This window comes from Myxocyprinus asiaticus, chromosome 44, assembly GCF_019703515.2.
Source record: "Myxocyprinus asiaticus isolate MX2 ecotype Aquarium Trade chromosome 44, UBuf_Myxa_2, whole genome shotgun sequence".
Classification (NCBI taxonomy): Eukaryota; Metazoa; Chordata; class Actinopteri; order Cypriniformes; family Catostomidae; genus Myxocyprinus; species Myxocyprinus asiaticus.
This window is the reverse complement of record NC_059387.1, coordinates 3,736,211-3,753,537: the sequence shown is the minus strand read 5'-3', so window position 1 is coordinate 3,753,537 and position 17,327 is coordinate 3,736,211. Positions and strand designations below refer to the sequence as shown.

Below are 17,327 nucleotides of genomic sequence, written 5' to 3'. Positions count from 1 at the left end.
TGAATTATTATTATTTTTAACATTATTATATTCCCATGCCCTACAGTAATATATAATAGTAATGTAATAACAGTCTCAAGCCTTTATTTTGAAGGAAGCCTAATTCTATTATCAAGCCTTTTATTTTGAAGGAAGACAGTGTTGTTTCTGTTTGTTACCAGCAGAGTTGACAGTGACAGCAGCTTTAGCTCTCATCTCCTCCTCAGTCCACACAACCCTGGTTCCATGGGGTTACTTTAGATTTGTTTACACACTTATATTGGCCAAACATATTTGGATTTATGCAAATATGCAACTGAAGTACATCTGGAGTGCTTTATATATAATTTGTTGTATTTTTTAATGTGCTTTGAGGCTCTGTATAAAAGCACTTCATTTGAAAAATAATACAATATTATGTTGATAATTAATTGTTCTATATTCATTTATTTAGACACCGTTTTGATGATAAAACTGAAATTTCATACTGCAGAATTATGTAATACAGTAATGCAAAATTAAGCAAAATATAATTTCTTATTTGTTTTCTTTTGATTTTGGGGTAATATGACCCCTGATATGTGCCATAAAGTACTTCACAGTGAAAATATCTCTCTCATGTGCTCTCTCTCATAGCTGGTGTATATTGTCAACTTTCTAGTATATGTGCGTGTGTGTATGCGTGCATATATCTCTGGCTTCTTTTCAAAGTTTCAGAGTTGGCATGCAGCACATAGACAGACTGTACTCACTGTCCAGCTCAGTCTTTCTGTGTGGTCTGAGATGCGGGTCATGTCGGCTCTAACTCGCCACTGCCTGCCTGCCTTGAACTAATTTAATTTTAGCTCTGCTGAAACTGTTTGCGAGCATGCAGAACTGACGGGCCTCTGTTTGGGGCCGTGAACGTAGCCTTTGTGCTCCAGCTGCAGTATAATATTCAGTATTCACACTCCAGCACCTGGTCAGTCTGTGGAAAAAATGACTGTTCCATGCTGGTAAATCCTTAACCTTCCAGAAGGGCCAAAGGCTGTAAGAAGATAGCCCTATAGTGTGTTTATTTGAATAAAATTGAAGCCTACTTAATGACCATTAAGACCATTTGCATTGACAATTGAACACATTTCCCCAAACTGGTTTCATAGAATCACATTACTAAACATACATTTTTGCAAAAATGACTTTTATGTGACGTGTTTCCTGGTGATATGAACACTAGAGGCGCTAAAACAACAATGACTTGCATTCACTTTCACACAAATCACGAGTAAAATGGCAGTTCATAAACATTCACTTTTCACCCTGTTCTTCACACAATGCTATCTTATGACATCTAAACAGTTTTACTTTAGCGCATAACTTTTAAGGCAATACATTTTAACACTTGCATTACAAAACCAACATTTACAAGCTTGTTCAAGTGTGATCAAATTGTGCAGTAGCTTAACTGATTGAGTATTGCACTTGTGAGGCAAAGGACCGGGGTACGAGTCCTGAAGAGACGACATGAAAGTGTCGCAGAAGCACCACAAAACGACATGGTTGCTTCGGCAATTGCGTTTCCATCTCACACGTACTTTTTAAGACACATTAACCTTAAAAACCTCACGTGTTTGGGAGAACTCGCTATTAGCGCCACATAGTGGACATTTCACTTTAGAACTGCCGTGAGACGTGCAAGTAACCACGTAATTTCATTTTACAAAAATTTTGCCTCAATCACAATTTTCATTAGATCTGGTGTTCCACTTTTACCCACCATTAAAAGTCAAAAGCCTGGCTCAGCAAGACAAACTCTCACAAGACATCTTCTCATCTGTGATGGGAAAAAAGGAAACGCCTGCGAGTAGTGTCCACTCAGAGACAACTGATAGAAATCTGTGTGTGAGGAAGTGACATGAGAGGGGTTACTCTATCAAAGGCAGATTGTGCATGGATAACCGATATGTTCTGACATCATTTCACTCCACCCGCTCCCAGGAGAAAACTCGCTATCCCTTTAATTCACGCTGATTCCTGGGAAGACGGTGAGGGAGAGAGAAGCATCTCTGCTGTGATATGTGCTTCTCTCTCTCTCTCTATAATAAAGAGGAATTCAGGGCTAGTGGCCACACAATCACCACCATTGACATGAGAAAACCCACTGAACAGAGAGAGAGAGAGAGAGAGAGAGAGAGAGAGAGAGAGATCATAAGAATTGCAGATTTTGGCTTATACATGCATGTTTGATTGCCAGTGTTTGGCACTGTACAGAGGTCAAATCATATCTGACTGATCTGTGCAGGCCTGTCATGCTCACTGCTTTCATGTGTCTTTTCCGGTAAGAGGACCTGAGAGCTGCAGCTCTGGTATTTTGTGTCTTTTAGTCCATGTCTGTTAGCTTTGAAGCCATCTATATGCTAGTTTACTCTTAAAAGTTGACAAAATGATCTTTTAGCAGATAATCTCTTTTAAAATGTACAGTCTTTCTCTTCCAGTTAAACAGACCAAAAATATTGATGACAAAAGATTGTGCTCTGCTATGTGTGCCATCTAGGGTGGCTCATAAATTCCCGGAAAAATTATATGCGAGGATTTTGCTATTGTACGCAGATCGCTTAATGTTTGTGTATTCGCAAATGTTCTTGGCCATTGCGGGTTCATAGATGTAGTGTTAATGACATGCAGTGACACAGAGGAGGAGACGCCTGCATACTCTATTTCTGCGAAGATGATAGAATAAAGAAACAGAATCTTGAAGAATAGAAACTTTTAAACTAAAAAGTCATGCAAAATAAGGCCTAGGGGGTTTAGTGGGAGTGTCATTATATTGCATAGTAATATAAAGTAATATGATATAATTAGGGCTGTCAATCGCTAACATTTTTTTAAACAAATTAATTACATGGCATGCTGATTAATTAATCAAATTAATTGCAATTAATCGTAAAAATAAATATTTGCTAAGAAAGCCCCTCAATTAACAATAATTCAATAAATAATGATCAAATACTTAAAAATTGTTATATTAAAATAATTCTAAATAAAAAATAATAATATAGATAATTAGAATGCGTTACATCATTGTGGCACACGAGTAAAGCATTAAAAAAGACAGTAACACTTTACAATAAGGTTCCATTTGTTAACATTGCATTTTTATTAACTAATATTAACAAAGATGAATAAATGCTGTAAACAATGTATTGTTAATTGTTTGTTGATGATACCTAATGCATTAACTAGTATTAACGAATAGAACCTTATTGTAAAGTTTTACCAAAAAGACAATTCAAAAAGTGGCTTTAGTATGCAATATATAGTTTATTTCCATATTATTGAACTTATGTCATCTGCCTATCATTGGCCTACAGTTCACAGCAATCCATTTTGCAATTGAGTCAATCAGTCCGATTTGTTATGAGGGCTTGTCTACGGACGCGTCAATGTACACCTGCGTCATACTTTGGGCTTCAGACGCTTTTGGAGCATCTCGGTTGCGTTGCGTCATGAATATACGTTTTTAGGTCGCTGTGTCAAGTTAAACATGATTTGAAACTTAGAAAAATATGTCTTGAGATCCCTGCGTTCATATTTGCGCTCCATCAAGCTGTGTTTGAACGCAGGAACGTGTTCTCATTTGTGTCGTCTGCTGTCCGTGAGTGTGGTCCTAAAGTATCGGTACTTCCGATATTGATGATGTATCAAAAATATCGATCCTCACACAAAAATATCAATTCTAAAAAATCTTTTTTTTTTAAACTAGGGATATTATCATTTGATTACCATGAACATGAACAATAATCATAAGCTTCAAAGTGAAATAAAAGGTATTAGGCTATATTAGCAAATACTTGAGCAGGATGGGAACTGTTTCTTTCTCCGCTCATCTTAACATGCATGCTGAAAGACACAAGCATACAAGTGTTTGCACCGTCACAAGACTCGTTCAAACAAGAGGGATCAGTGCCTTATAGAGGTAATGAAAGAAAATCAGAGAAACAGCTTTAGTTCTTGAGTAAGTTCATGCTAAAATATCAACATATCTAAAGGTGACATTTCTTATTCCTTATAATTGTGTGTAATTGTTGTTAATAGGTAATTAAAAAATTATTTAACCATAGTTTTACTAAAGTAATATTGTAGCACGGGTAAACAAAACAGAAGTCTAATAATTTACTGCTTAGGCTCACAAATGTAAAAAAATTAAAAAATAAATAAAAGAAAAAATGACGTATGACGATTTTTTTTTTTTTTTTTTTTTTTGCGATTGGCAATCAAGCTTATGGTGCTGGAGTGTGGAGCATCACAAGAAGTCTTTCAGTGGAGTCAAACATCCTGAAATTTGATCGAAAAAAGTTCACACACCTTATGTAGTATTAAATCCTAAACTGAGTGTACTTGAACTTCAAATTGAAAGGTAGCTTACCCAGTGGAGTTATTTTTAATTAATTCTTGAGGTCTAACTAACATGTGGAATGCATTTCCTTTCCTATTATTGGTAGGAAATGTATATTTTGATAAATATTGATATCGAACAATATGAAAAAATAATATGATAATATTTTGGCCGTATCGCCCAGCCCTACTCAATACACATAAAACTTAAGAAGTCTTTTATTCATATTTAAAAGGGTCATGACATACTCTTTTTTAAATTTATTTTTTTATATACATTTATTATCTTCCCTGAGGTCCACTTATAATGTCAGTAAAGTTTTTTTTTTTTGCACCAAAACATTAATAATCTAATTAAAATCGAATTAAAATATAAAATTTTTCCACCCTGTCACTGTCTCTCTGTCTGAAAAGCTCATTTTAAAGCTATTTGGCCCTTTAAGACTTCAGTGTAAACTAGAGCCCGACCGATATTGGATTTTTGAGATCGATACCGATTTTAGAAAGGGAAAATTCACCGATTACCGATATTGTGACTGATATATTTAATTTTTGAGCTGGAATGAAAACAGACCTTTTCAATGTGGATTTTTCACAGATTTTGCACTGATATGACTATGCAAAGGTACTCAGAAGGCTGCTTTCTTAAACATATATTTTTATCAAAGAATATTTGACATTATTATTATACATTGTCAACAAATTCTAGAAATGAACACTGAGAAAATAAAGAATAAATAAAAATACAATAAATAGCTAAATAAACATCAGTACTGTTTAGTATCAGTCAAATGCTGACCATTAAAATAAAGAATAAATAAAAATACAATAAATAGCTAAATAAACATCAGTACTGTTTAGTATTAGTCAAATGCTGACTATATTAATACTGCCAGTGAAACAAGAAGCATTTACACCTGCCGAGACAAGAGATAAACTGTGGCAGTGGTGTTACACCGTATTCTGCTATACAACTTCAGTGGAAAACCAGTATTTTAAATATTAAATTTTATAAATGCAACGATTGGAATTGTTCGGTTGAAGGGGGTACCAAACTGCGAATCCTGGACAAAACAGTTTGGTGAATACATGTTTACACATTAGCTTCCATCCACTTTTCGCGCTATTTTGTTATCTACAAAGTGAAAATACGTAAACATTTTTTTGCTAAATTTGCCGTCTTCTGCCGCATAACAAAAAACACTTTGTCGCATAAGTTTTGGTTTATCACAAAAGAAATCTGTCCTTAAGCCGTTTCAATACAGAAATGTGTTTATCGCTAATTCACTTGCCAGATGTCCCTCATTTTTTTCCTCTGAAGTTTTGGTAAAACGGGGAGAGTATTGACACAATTCGTTGAAATTAACCAGCTTACTGTCATTTTAATTCACAAATAAATGCAATCAGAAGAGGAGGAATTGCAATCAAAAGGGAGCTGTTGCCCTTCTGATAGGATTGTAATATTGATCCTGATGTTGCGCCTATCGCAGGTTGCCATCGGTTCTGACCCGAAAACGAATCGTCACGGCCCTGTTCAAGCTGGCAACCTGCACCAAGCAGTGGGGGAACTTTCAGTCTTAGTATAAGGACCATCCATCCATGTGTATATGCTGTGTGCACAGCTATTAAAGAAAAAATGATGCAGTGTAATATCAGGGTTTATATATGATACATTCCTGATATTCAACAGGCTATTTTGAACAATCATCTAACCAAAGCATCGCCATCACAACTGCATTATGTCCCGCATATTTGTCCAGCAACTTCTAATGACCAACTAAATTTTATTGTCATCTGAAATAAATTTTAGCATCATAATGCAATTTACATTTTCTGAAGAATCTCAGCAAATGCGATCCAAGGTAAAGAGGGTTAGATTTAAAATATTTAAAAGTTTTAAAATGTTCAAAAGCTCATTTTCTGAAAGTGAACTCAGCATTGGACAAATAGTTCTGATAGTTTATAGTCTTGAAGTGTAGAAAATGTCATTCAGCCAACTTTATTCATCTACAGAACAGGGTAAGGCTAATTTAAGTTTGTGTAAAGAAAAGGCATATATAGGTCTAAAAATATATTTTTTTAATTTAATGTGTTTTTCGCTTGGTAATTTATTTAATTTAATACAGGGAATTTTGCCAGTATTGTTTCAAAAGTAAGCTAAACAATAATTTTATAGAATTGGGCTATATGTTAGTGTTCCAAAAAAGCACAGTGAAGCTTTTCTCCTAGTATTGTGTATTTATTTTTAATTTAAAACATCTTTGTGCACAGAAATGATATGTTTTTTTGTATTGTGGGCTAATTCCATGACTGCTGTCTATTATTTTGAATGGTGTGAAAAAGCAACTTTAATAAATAAACGGATGGCTACTGTGATTAAATTAATCGCAAAGAGTGGCCATTCATTTGATCTCCGTACACTTGTCAGTGTGCATGTCTTGATACGAGATATTTGTGTTGGTACTTCTGGAAGTGTCATGTTTGCAGTGATCGGATCTTTATGCCGTAAAGGTCAATCCATAATCACGTATAATAAATTGGCTTTCAAGGATCCTATACCTTGTCGTCATGATTAACACAGGCTAACGATTGGGGTAAATTCTGTCATATGACACTACATTTTTGCGTTAATGCCAATTTTCTCGACAAAAAGGGTTTCCAAACCAGTTTTTCACAACATTTTATGTATCGACATAGAGTTTTTGCACTGGAAATATATTATATCAGCACTTGTGAAATTTTAGCGATAATTTGCATTTTCATCAGCTTTATTTTAATGCGCTAAAACTTTTTTTGCAAAAAATCCTTGGTTGGAAACATAGATACTGAAAGTAGCTATGTGATTAGCTAGTTAGCTATAAGCTTTTTGTCACGGAGAGTAAAAGACGGACGTTGTTTATTTTACTTTCCAGCATTGTGTCTCACCAACTACGTAACAACATAGCATGAAATCAACACTCATCAGACACAATCCACCACTGCACCGTTGTCTGCTGAGCTGCAAAAAGATGCTCTGATGTTTACCTTTCAATCTGCTACATTACTTACTGCACTGACAAATTATAGCTGGCTAACATAGCAAACAGATGTGATAAACATGAGTGACATGGTTGTCAGGGACAAGGTTAATGTTATATTAGTTATATTGAAAAGGGAAAATGATGGGGTCATTGTTTATTAAGTTTTCAGTATGTATTTCACAAACAACTTAACTTACCCAGACACAGCTCAATTCCGCCCTGTCTGCAGAGCCACCATCAGCTCAGAGTCAGCTCTGTAAACAATGGAGTCGGAGTGTACTCTGCTGGAAAAACTGCGCTATGACACCAATTCTAAAGCATTGCTTTCTGTATTATATGTTCTGAAAATATTGCCGCATATCGGTAAAATATACGCCGATACCAATATATCGGTGAAAGGCTAATATCAGCCGATAATATCGGCTGGCCGATAATATCGGTCGGGCACTAGTGTAAACGCCCACTGTTCTGATTGGCTAACTTTGTGCAGTCCCTCAAATACAGCCATATATACAGCCATATTTGAAACTCAATTGGAAGAAAATGAACAAGCTTTAAATTATAATTTATAAAACTACATTTCAGGGTTAACACATAACACATTTAATCTGAATGTATTGGGGGTTTACTATATAGAGTTTGAACTTGATATTGCGTCTTTTAAAAGAGGCGCAAGATGCATGATAAAAGTCAAAGCTGTTCATCTAGTGTAGAAAAACATTTAAATCCAGATAGGCACATGAAGGTGTCCTGTGTAAGTCCACTTTGCTGTAGATGAATCTCCCATGACAGACCCATCTATCTCCTCTTCACATGTGACTGTGTGTCTGAGCTCCTGTGGGCGGGGCCAAAGGTGTAATGATGAAAAATAGGCATTGATGTCTTGCTGGAGGCAGTCATTATGCAGATGTATTTGGTCCTTGTGACATCCCAAGTTCCACAAATTTCAAACGGCCCGTTTCCACAGCCTGGTTTAAATAAATGTTATTTTTCTTTTAACGAGGAAGTTTTGAGTTCTGAAACTTACATTATGTTTTTATAGTACATTGACCTCTTATATGTCAAAAGATTAAGGAAAATTTGATTCCTCATGTCATGACCCCTTTAACTTGGAATCATATAATAAAATAGGGATATATGATTTCCTAAAAAAAATTGCACAGAAGTAGAATGACATAAAAAAATTATCCAACCCAAATTCAGAAAAAGTTGCTAATAAAAACAAAAAGGAGTGATTTGTAAATTATATTCAACCTTTGCTATATTGAAAGCACTACAACTAAACATTATGTTTTACCTTGTGAATTTCTTTTTTTTTTATGTACAGTAATTTCAAATCAGATGATTGCAACACACTCCAAAAAAGTTGAGACAGGGCAATTTAAGACTAATAACAATTTGACAAGTTGAAATAACAAGGTGATGTGAAACAGGAGATGTTAAACAGGTGAGGCAATTGTGTCATAGTATATAAGTAGCCTCCAAAAACAGCCTAGTCCTTCAAGAGCAAGGATCGTTCAAGACTTGTCAATTTGCCAACAGATGTTTCAGCAAATAATCCAGCACTTTGAGAACAATGTTCCCCAAAGACAAATTGGAAGGATTTTAGGCATTTTTTTCCTGTACAGTGCACAATATAGTTAAAAGATTCAAGGGATCTAGTCAAATCTCAATGCGTAAAGGGCAATATGAAAACCACTTCTGAATGTGCGTGATCTCTGATCCCTCAACATTCATCTGTAATGGATATCATGACATGGGATTGGGAATACTTTAGTAAACATTTGTTAGTCAACACCATTCGCCGCGGCATCCACAGATGCAAGTTATGACTTTACTGTGCAAAGCAGAAGCCCTACATCAACACTGTCCAGAAGCGCTGCCTACTTCTCTGGGCTCGGTCTCATCTTAGATGGAAAGTAGAACAGTGGAACCGTGTTTTTTTGGTCCGATGAGTCCACATTTTAAATAGTTTTTGAAAAACACAACCATCATGTTCTCTGGGCCAAAGAAGAAAAGGACCATCCAAGCTTTTATCAGTGTCAGGTCCAAAAGCTAGTGTATGTATGGGCCAGGGGTGTCTCAGTGCCCATGGCATGGGTAACTCGCACATCTGTGTGCGTACCATTGATGACACCAGATGCTATCTTTTCCAGGGACATCACTGCATTTTCCAGCAGGACAACTTCAAACCACATATTACCCGGATTACAAGTGCATGGATGTGTAAGCAGAGAGTGCGGGTGCTAGATTGACCTGTCTGCATTCCTGATCTGTGTCCAATTGAGAATGTGTGGTGCATTATGAAGCGCACAATACGGCAACGAGGACCCCATACAATTGTGCAGCTAAAGACCTACATAATGGATGAATGGGGGAAAATTCCACTTTCTAAACTTAACAAACTTGTCTTCAGTGCCCAAATACTTAAAAAGTGTTGTTAGAAGAAATGGAGATGTTTCACAGTGTTAAACACTCGACTGTCCCAGCTTTTTTGGAGTGTGTTGCACTCATCTGATTTGACATTACTGTACATTTAAAAACAAACAAACAATGAAATTCACAAGGAAAAACATCATATTATGTTTAGTTGTAGTGCTTTAAATATAGCAAAGGGTGAATATAATTTACAAATTACTCCTTTTTGTTTTCGTTAGCATTTTTCATAATGTCCCAACATTTTGGAACCCTGCCAACCTGAATATTATATTATATTATATTTAGGAATGTTGATTTAACGTATTAATTCAGTGTGATTAATTATATAACAAATAGCGCGTCAAAAATTAATGCAATTAATCATGTCCCCTGACCGTGATAAGGAATATTCCTTCCATCTGAGTAATTCAAGCTTGAAGTACCACCTGTTTTCTCCAGGGGGCAGTAAGCGAAACTTCAGCTGTTTGGGCAAAGCACTAATACAGAGAACAAACCACTAGGGATGGGCGATACCACCCTAGTGTATGTGTGTTTTCGATCCGATACCAATAATTTCAAGTCCAATATCTTCGATACTGATACCAATACCAATAGCAATACCGCTACTTCTATTAAATCGATTTTTTTATTTTTATTTCTTGGGATTAAATGGGTAATTTAATAATTTTTAGTCATAATTCAAGTCATTATTATTTTTATTTAATTTTTTTACATTTGTGAGTCTAAACAGAAAATTATTAAACTTCTTGTGGCACGGGGGGCGTGGTCATGTGTCTGGCTGTGTCTCATTTGGAAGGCTGCATCCTCCGGAGGTCGCATTTCTCGGCCGCATACATCATCGAGGCTGTCTCGTTTCAGAAAAGCAAGTAGGACACTTCGAATGCAGCCTTCGAATGCGACTTTCACGGGAATTTGGAGGATGCATGAAGTGTACCTTCGTGGGCACTCACAACCCACAATTCTTTGCTTCAATGGAAATGTCTAAAAAAAATGACGCCAATTTGCCCGAAAATATGATGTTCAAATGCAAGTAATGTTAATTCCCATGTTGAAGTACCTCAGTAGATGAGTGTAAAGTGTATATAATATGTATAATTATATTAATATATAATTAAAATAAAGTATTAGACTAAAAGCACACCTGTAAAATCTATTTTCTTTTCTCTTTACATCATTATAACTCTCCTAAAATGTACCTCATGCATTCCCTTCTAAAAGGACTTTGTTCCCTTCTCACTCAAAGCGCTCCCGCTTGTTAATGAGTGGTGTGCTGTCATAGCAACCATGTTACATTCTGTTTTCGTTTGTCCTACGCAGGCCATATCATTTAAACAAGATTTGTTTAAAGGAGGACACTCGGTATACTGCAGCCTACAAAGGACGCGTCCTACCTAGCATGCAGCCTTCCAAATGAGACACAGCCTCTGTCTGCAGGAGAGGGAGAGCGGTAAGGTTCGTCACCTGGGTTGTAATTACTCTAACACCTGTCTCTCATTATAGTGATGGCGGAGGGAGACCTGATAAGGCGCGTCAGAGCGTCAGAGTGGAGAGAGAGTGGCAGAGGAAAGTGGTGTCTGTGTGTCTGGCCACGACAGATAAAAAGACTGTATTATTTGAAGTTCCTTTGGGATACTGAGAGCCTGTTTTATTTATCTGTGTGTGTGTGTGTGTGTGTGTGTGGGCAGGTTTAAGTGGTTTACGAGGACATTTTTTGGGTTACAAACTGGTAATTACAAGGGTATTATGCTATAAATGTGGTTTATGAGGACATTTCTAGTGTCCCCATAATTCAAATCGCTTAAAAAACATACTAAATTATGTTTTTTTGAAAATGTAAAAATGCAGAAAGTTTTTTGTGAGGGTTAGGTTTAGGGGTAGGGTTAGGAATAGGGGATAAAATCTATAGTTCGTACAGTATAAAAATCATTATGTCTATGGAGAGTCCTCATAATGATAGCTGCACCAACATTTTTGTGTGAATTTACTCCAGAACTGAAGCTGTTTCTCTGATTTTCTTCATTATAGGATCGATTCTCCAATCCCTAAAATACCACAAGAAGAAGAAAAAATAAGTCTATATTTAAACATGCTAATACTGTATCTACTGGTTTATCTGTATACCAACAGTAAACCTGAGCTACATCAAAATCACTTTCCCTGTGTTTAATACTGAACTCTCTGTGCAGTTATTTTGCCCTGAACTTTGTAGTCACAGTGAAACTAAACAGCACAACACATTACCAGATGCAAGAAAAAATCAATGAGCACTAATGCTGCAGAAATATTCCCTCCATATTTAGTGTCAGTGCTATCATAACATGAAACAGCTGCCTCCAGAAATGCTTTTAAATTGTTTTAAAATGCTTTAAAGGTACATTTCAATACCTACTTTGGGACAGTGATAGATGTGATAAAACCATCCATGGTACTTTTGATATAATATATCATACTGTTGAATGATTGCCATATACATGTACAATGGTATTCACATGGAGAACCACAAGGTATTTTAAAGAATACGAATGTACTACCATGTGTGTATTAGTGTGACACAGGCAGCCACAACTGTGTTAAAACACACAGGGCAGTTTTTTCCAGACACTTTTGTCCTGGTTCGCTCACATTGAATCTGTCTCCTCTTTTCTCTTATTAAAAACCATGTTATTGACGTTGATGGAGGAAATGCACTCGTTTTCTCTCTCTGCAGTGTGCTGTTCAGTGGAGTCCAATGCGCTCTGAATGTGAAGCAGGAGAGCGAGAGAGTGTGTGAGACATCTCGTGTGAAACGACAGCTCTTTTGGTGCAATGCAGACAGGCCAGAGGGGGAGTCAGGGGCGGAGTCAGGCGCTTTAGCTCAGAATGTATGGGGTTGTATTTTTATGACCGTGTCCCCTCAAACCCCGCCCCCAACCACTAAAACACAAATAACAGACACACTCACATTTCTCTCTTAACATATGCATCACAACTGCAGGTCAAAGTGGAGGCAGTTGCTGTGGCAACAGTGTTGCGGTACTGTCAGAGAGAATAATAGGGAATTTAAGCAACAGCTGTGGACGCTACGGCTACGGCGATTGGAAGTAAACAGTTCAACCACCATTGCCAAGAAATGTAAAGATCATTAAGCAACAACACAGAGGATGGTAGAACAGCTCATTTAATCGTTTCACAATTATGAAAATGTAATTTAAAAAAGCAAGATAAAGGTTGCTTACAGCATTAAAAGATAATATACTGACAGAAGAAGAGCTCTAAAAACCTAGATTTACCGTGAAAAATACCCATCAATACATCTCGATGACATGAAGGATGTGTTTCAATGAATTTTGTGTGAGAAAATGTGATTTACCAATCCTGGCAGATGTTCTTGGCATTCCCAACGAGATAGTGTGTGATCAGAGAAGTGTTGTGGGAGGAGTGGAGGCGCAGTGTATGCTCCTGAAGAGGTTGACATACCCTTGCTGGTACAGTGACATGATGCAAAGGTTTGATCACTGACAAATACCGGTCCCATGTATGGCCACAAACTCTGTGCTTGACTACATACTGTATATGCTGCACATCATCAGAGGATAGCAACAACATACGGAACTCTGCTGCATTAACCAAATGGGAGCCCCTCTAGATAACTGCTTTGGATTCATAGATGGCACTGTGCGACCCATAGCCTGACCTGGTATAACACAGAGGGTCCTATACGATGGTCACAAGGGGATTCACAGTTTAAAATATCAGGCAGTTGCCATTCCTAATGGTCTAATTGCCCATCTGTATGGCCCTGTAGAACTTTGAACTACTTTCCATATTTGAAAACATTGCTGTTACCCTTACAGTTAATAAAAAATCTTTTGACAGAGGGAAAGAAGCATGACTCTGGGATGCTGGCAGAATCTGGACTGTTGCCACTGCTGGAACATCATGCCATGTCTGAGGATGGTCATCCTGTGTGTTTGTTTTTCACCCGCAGAGCCCATTATAAATGTTCACCTCACCCCCCAAATGCAGACATACAACAAAAGTATGAGTGAAGTCAGAGTGTCTGTGGAATGGATGTTTGAAAACAGCAAATTACTTCAAGTTTATGGACTTCAAAAAGTTTTGGCAAAGTGGATGTGGTATCTTCTTTGTTAAAAAATGCACTTACTTGTCTGTATGGCAATCAGACATCTCGGTTTTTTAACTTGGATCCTCCACACATTCAAGACTATTTTTCATAATGTCAAGCTCACACGTACACATCACTCCCTCTGTTTTCCTCTGCTGCCTTTCTCTGTTATTTCTTCAATGAGCTCATCAAGCTCTGTTGTTTCTGCTGATGTGCCACTACTCTCATCTTTGTTATTTGTGTTCTTGTATTTCATCTGTATTAAGTGAAATCTCTCCCTCATAGACCTCTGTGAAATTTTAAATTTAAGGTCTTGGAAGCTATTTAATGTTTCCGCAATGGCAGACCAGGCGTTTGCCCTTCTCAACCGGGTCCCAGCCTTCAAATAATAGAGGGGTCCGGTTTCGGTTCGGGTAGTACATTTCTGGATCTCTTTGGGTTCGGGCACAAATTTTTGGACCTGTGAAGACCTCTACTCTGAACAACATGAAACATGGACTTGCTAGCTCATACAGGAATAAGAAGCTTATAATTACCTAAGTCAATTCTAACTGACATTGGGAAATGTATAGAGTTTTGAGGAGGATGTTTGGCTACTTACTGTGATCACTTCGCATCATCTGAGGTGTTGTTGGCAACAGAGGACATTTCTTAGAACTAGTGCCCGACCGATACATCGGTCGGCTGATAGTAGCCTTTCACCGATATATCGGTATCGGTGTATATTTTACCAATATGCGCCGATATGAAAACTTTTTTTCAGAACATATAATGCAGAAAACAATGCTTTAGAATTTGTGTCATAGCAGTTTGTCCAGCAGAGCGCACTCCGATTCCATTGTTTACAGAGCTGACTCTGAACTGACGGTGGTTCTGCAGACAGGGCGGAGTTAAACAGTGGGGGTTTGAGGAGATCTCTTCTCGTTATATTGCTAACTAGTTTGAGAAATACATACTGGAAAGTTAATAAAAAATGACCCCATCTTTTTATATAACTAATATAACGTTAACCCTGTCCCTGACAACCATGTCACTCATGTTTATCACATCTGTTTGCTGTGTTAGCCAGCTATAGTTTGTCAGTGCAGTAAGTAATGTAGCAGATTGAAAGGCATGCATCAGAGCATCTTTTTGCAGCTCAGCAGACAACGGTGCGGTGGTGGATTGTGTGTGGTGAGTGTTGATTTCACGCTTTGCTGTTATCTAATTGGTGAGACGCAATGCTGGAAAGTAAACAACGTCCATCTTATACTCTCCATGACAACGAGTTTATAGCTAACTAGCTAACCATGTAGCTACTTTCATTGTTGTCAGCGTGTAAACATCTATTCACCAAACTGATTGTTCACATGTATTCACAGTTTGGTACCCCCTTCAACTGAACAATTCCAGTTGTAGCATTTACAAAATGTAATATTTAAAAGTCTGGTTTTCCAGACATTAAAATAGGATACGTAATAAAAGTAGATTTAATAAATTGTATATTTGCCCTGTGTAAATAATAATATATTGGAACTGTATCTAAAATAAATAAGGGGTGATAAATAAATACTAATACAACAGGCTGGAAAAATAGACAGTTATTAATTTTAATATACAATTATATATATTTAGAATGTGTTGAAACTTGACACTGGGCGATGCACCCTAAAAACAGCACCGTTAGATTGGTTTCATGCTGAAGAGCCGCTTAAAAGTATGTTTTTTTTCCTCTCTTGTAAATGTAAATGAGTGTAAATGCAACATCATCATATATGTCGAAAGGACTGAAGCCTGTCAACCAAAACATGAGCTCATTGATGTCATTAAGTGTGTCTGCTTTTTTATTCCATCAGTTACTCCTGGTCGGAAGCTGCCATAAATATTTAGATTATACGTAGGGTTATGTCCTACATAAATTTAATGGTGCAATGCTCAAATATTTAGTAGAGTGTAAATTGTGACTTAGTGCCCATTTATGCCACAACTAGGCTAAGTTGTATCGTACGTATAGCTGGTGCAACCGGCCCCTGATGTTTATTTAGCTATTTATTTTATTTTTATTTAGTCTTTATTTAAATGGTCAGCATTTGACTGATACTAAACAGTAATACTGATGTTTATTTAGCTATTTATTGTATTTTTATTTATTCTTTATTTTAATGGTCAGCCACTGATACTAAACAGTACTGATGTTTATTTAGCTATTTATTTTATTTGAATTTATTCTTTATTTTAATGGTCAGCCATTGACTGATACTAAATACACAGTACTGATGTTTATTTAGCTATTTATTGTATTTTTATTCTTTATTTAAATGGTCAGCAATTGACTGATACTAAACATACAGTACTGATGTTTATTTTATTTTATTTATTCTTTAAGTGGTCAGCAATTGACTTATACTCACAGTACTGATGTTTATTTAGCTATTTATTGTATTTTTATTTATTCTTTAATTTCTCAGTGTTCATTTCTAGAATTTGTTGACAATGTATAATAATAATGTCAAATATTCTTTGATAAAAATATTTAAGAAAGCAGCCTTCTGAGTACCTTTGCATAGTCATATCGGTGCAAAATCGGTGAACAGTCCACATAGAAAAGCTCTGTTTTCATTCCAGCTGAAAAATGAGCTATATCGGTCACCATATCGTTAATCGGTGAATTTTCCCTCTCTAAAATCGGTATCGATATCAAAAGTCCCATATCGGTCGGGCTCTACTTTGAACAAACTGAAATTACAATATATTTAGCCAGAGTTTAAAAATCGCTACACAGAATCCATTAAAAGACTAATGGCAAAAACCTATTTCAGACACAATTACAAAACCACATATCATAATTCATAACAATTACTTAGCAAATCTGTCACGTAGTAACAGCATAATCTCAGCTATGCTTCTCCCATAGTAGATGCTCACAGTACACTGGCCAGAAGTAGCATGTTAAAATCGCACATGCGCAAAAGAACAGAGAACTTTGTAGCCGTCGCGTCCACAGCTGTTGCTTAAATTCCCTATTGACAGCATCAGAGATGCAGAGCCGTAACTCCATAACACCTGCAGGGTAGGAAAAACACTGCAGCGACAAATGATGGAAAACAGCAATGTTCCCTATATATATATATATATATATATATATATATATATATATATTAATATAGATTGCAGAAATATTATCACATGTTTTTGCTATGGTTAGGTTGCTGTTTTGCTCACAACAACTTTCTTGGCAGTAACATTCTTGGTGTTATTTCAGCATGCTCAGAGCTGAAGTTTGTTCAACACATCAAACACGCACATCATGTGAGATGTGAAATCCGATTAATTTCAAACACACACTTTATTTTTTATTGATAACTTGTCAGTTGCTCTGTGATGAATGGAACGTATCTCAGGGTGATATATGATGGCTGTGAGTGTGGTTA

At 36.6% G+C, this 17,327-nt stretch overlaps 1 protein-coding gene across 2 annotated transcripts in view; it reads left to right on the top strand.

The window, feature by feature from the left end:
* LOC127434231 (rho GTPase-activating protein 21-like) overlaps window positions 1-17,327 on the top strand; it is a 196,415-nt gene that overhangs the window by 43,789 nt on the left and 135,299 nt on the right. Inside the window, exon 1 of one of the 2 annotated variants that reach the window (XM_051686808.1) lies at window positions 11,206-11,264. The exons of the other annotated variant lie outside the window; for it this stretch is intronic. Coding sequence (XP_051542768.1) covers window positions 11,223-11,264 — 42 coding nt within the window. The 5' untranslated portion in view covers window positions 11,206-11,222. Of the gene's footprint in view, window positions 1-11,205; window positions 11,265-17,327 lie in introns of those variants that run through there. 2 annotated transcript variants of the gene reach the window in all.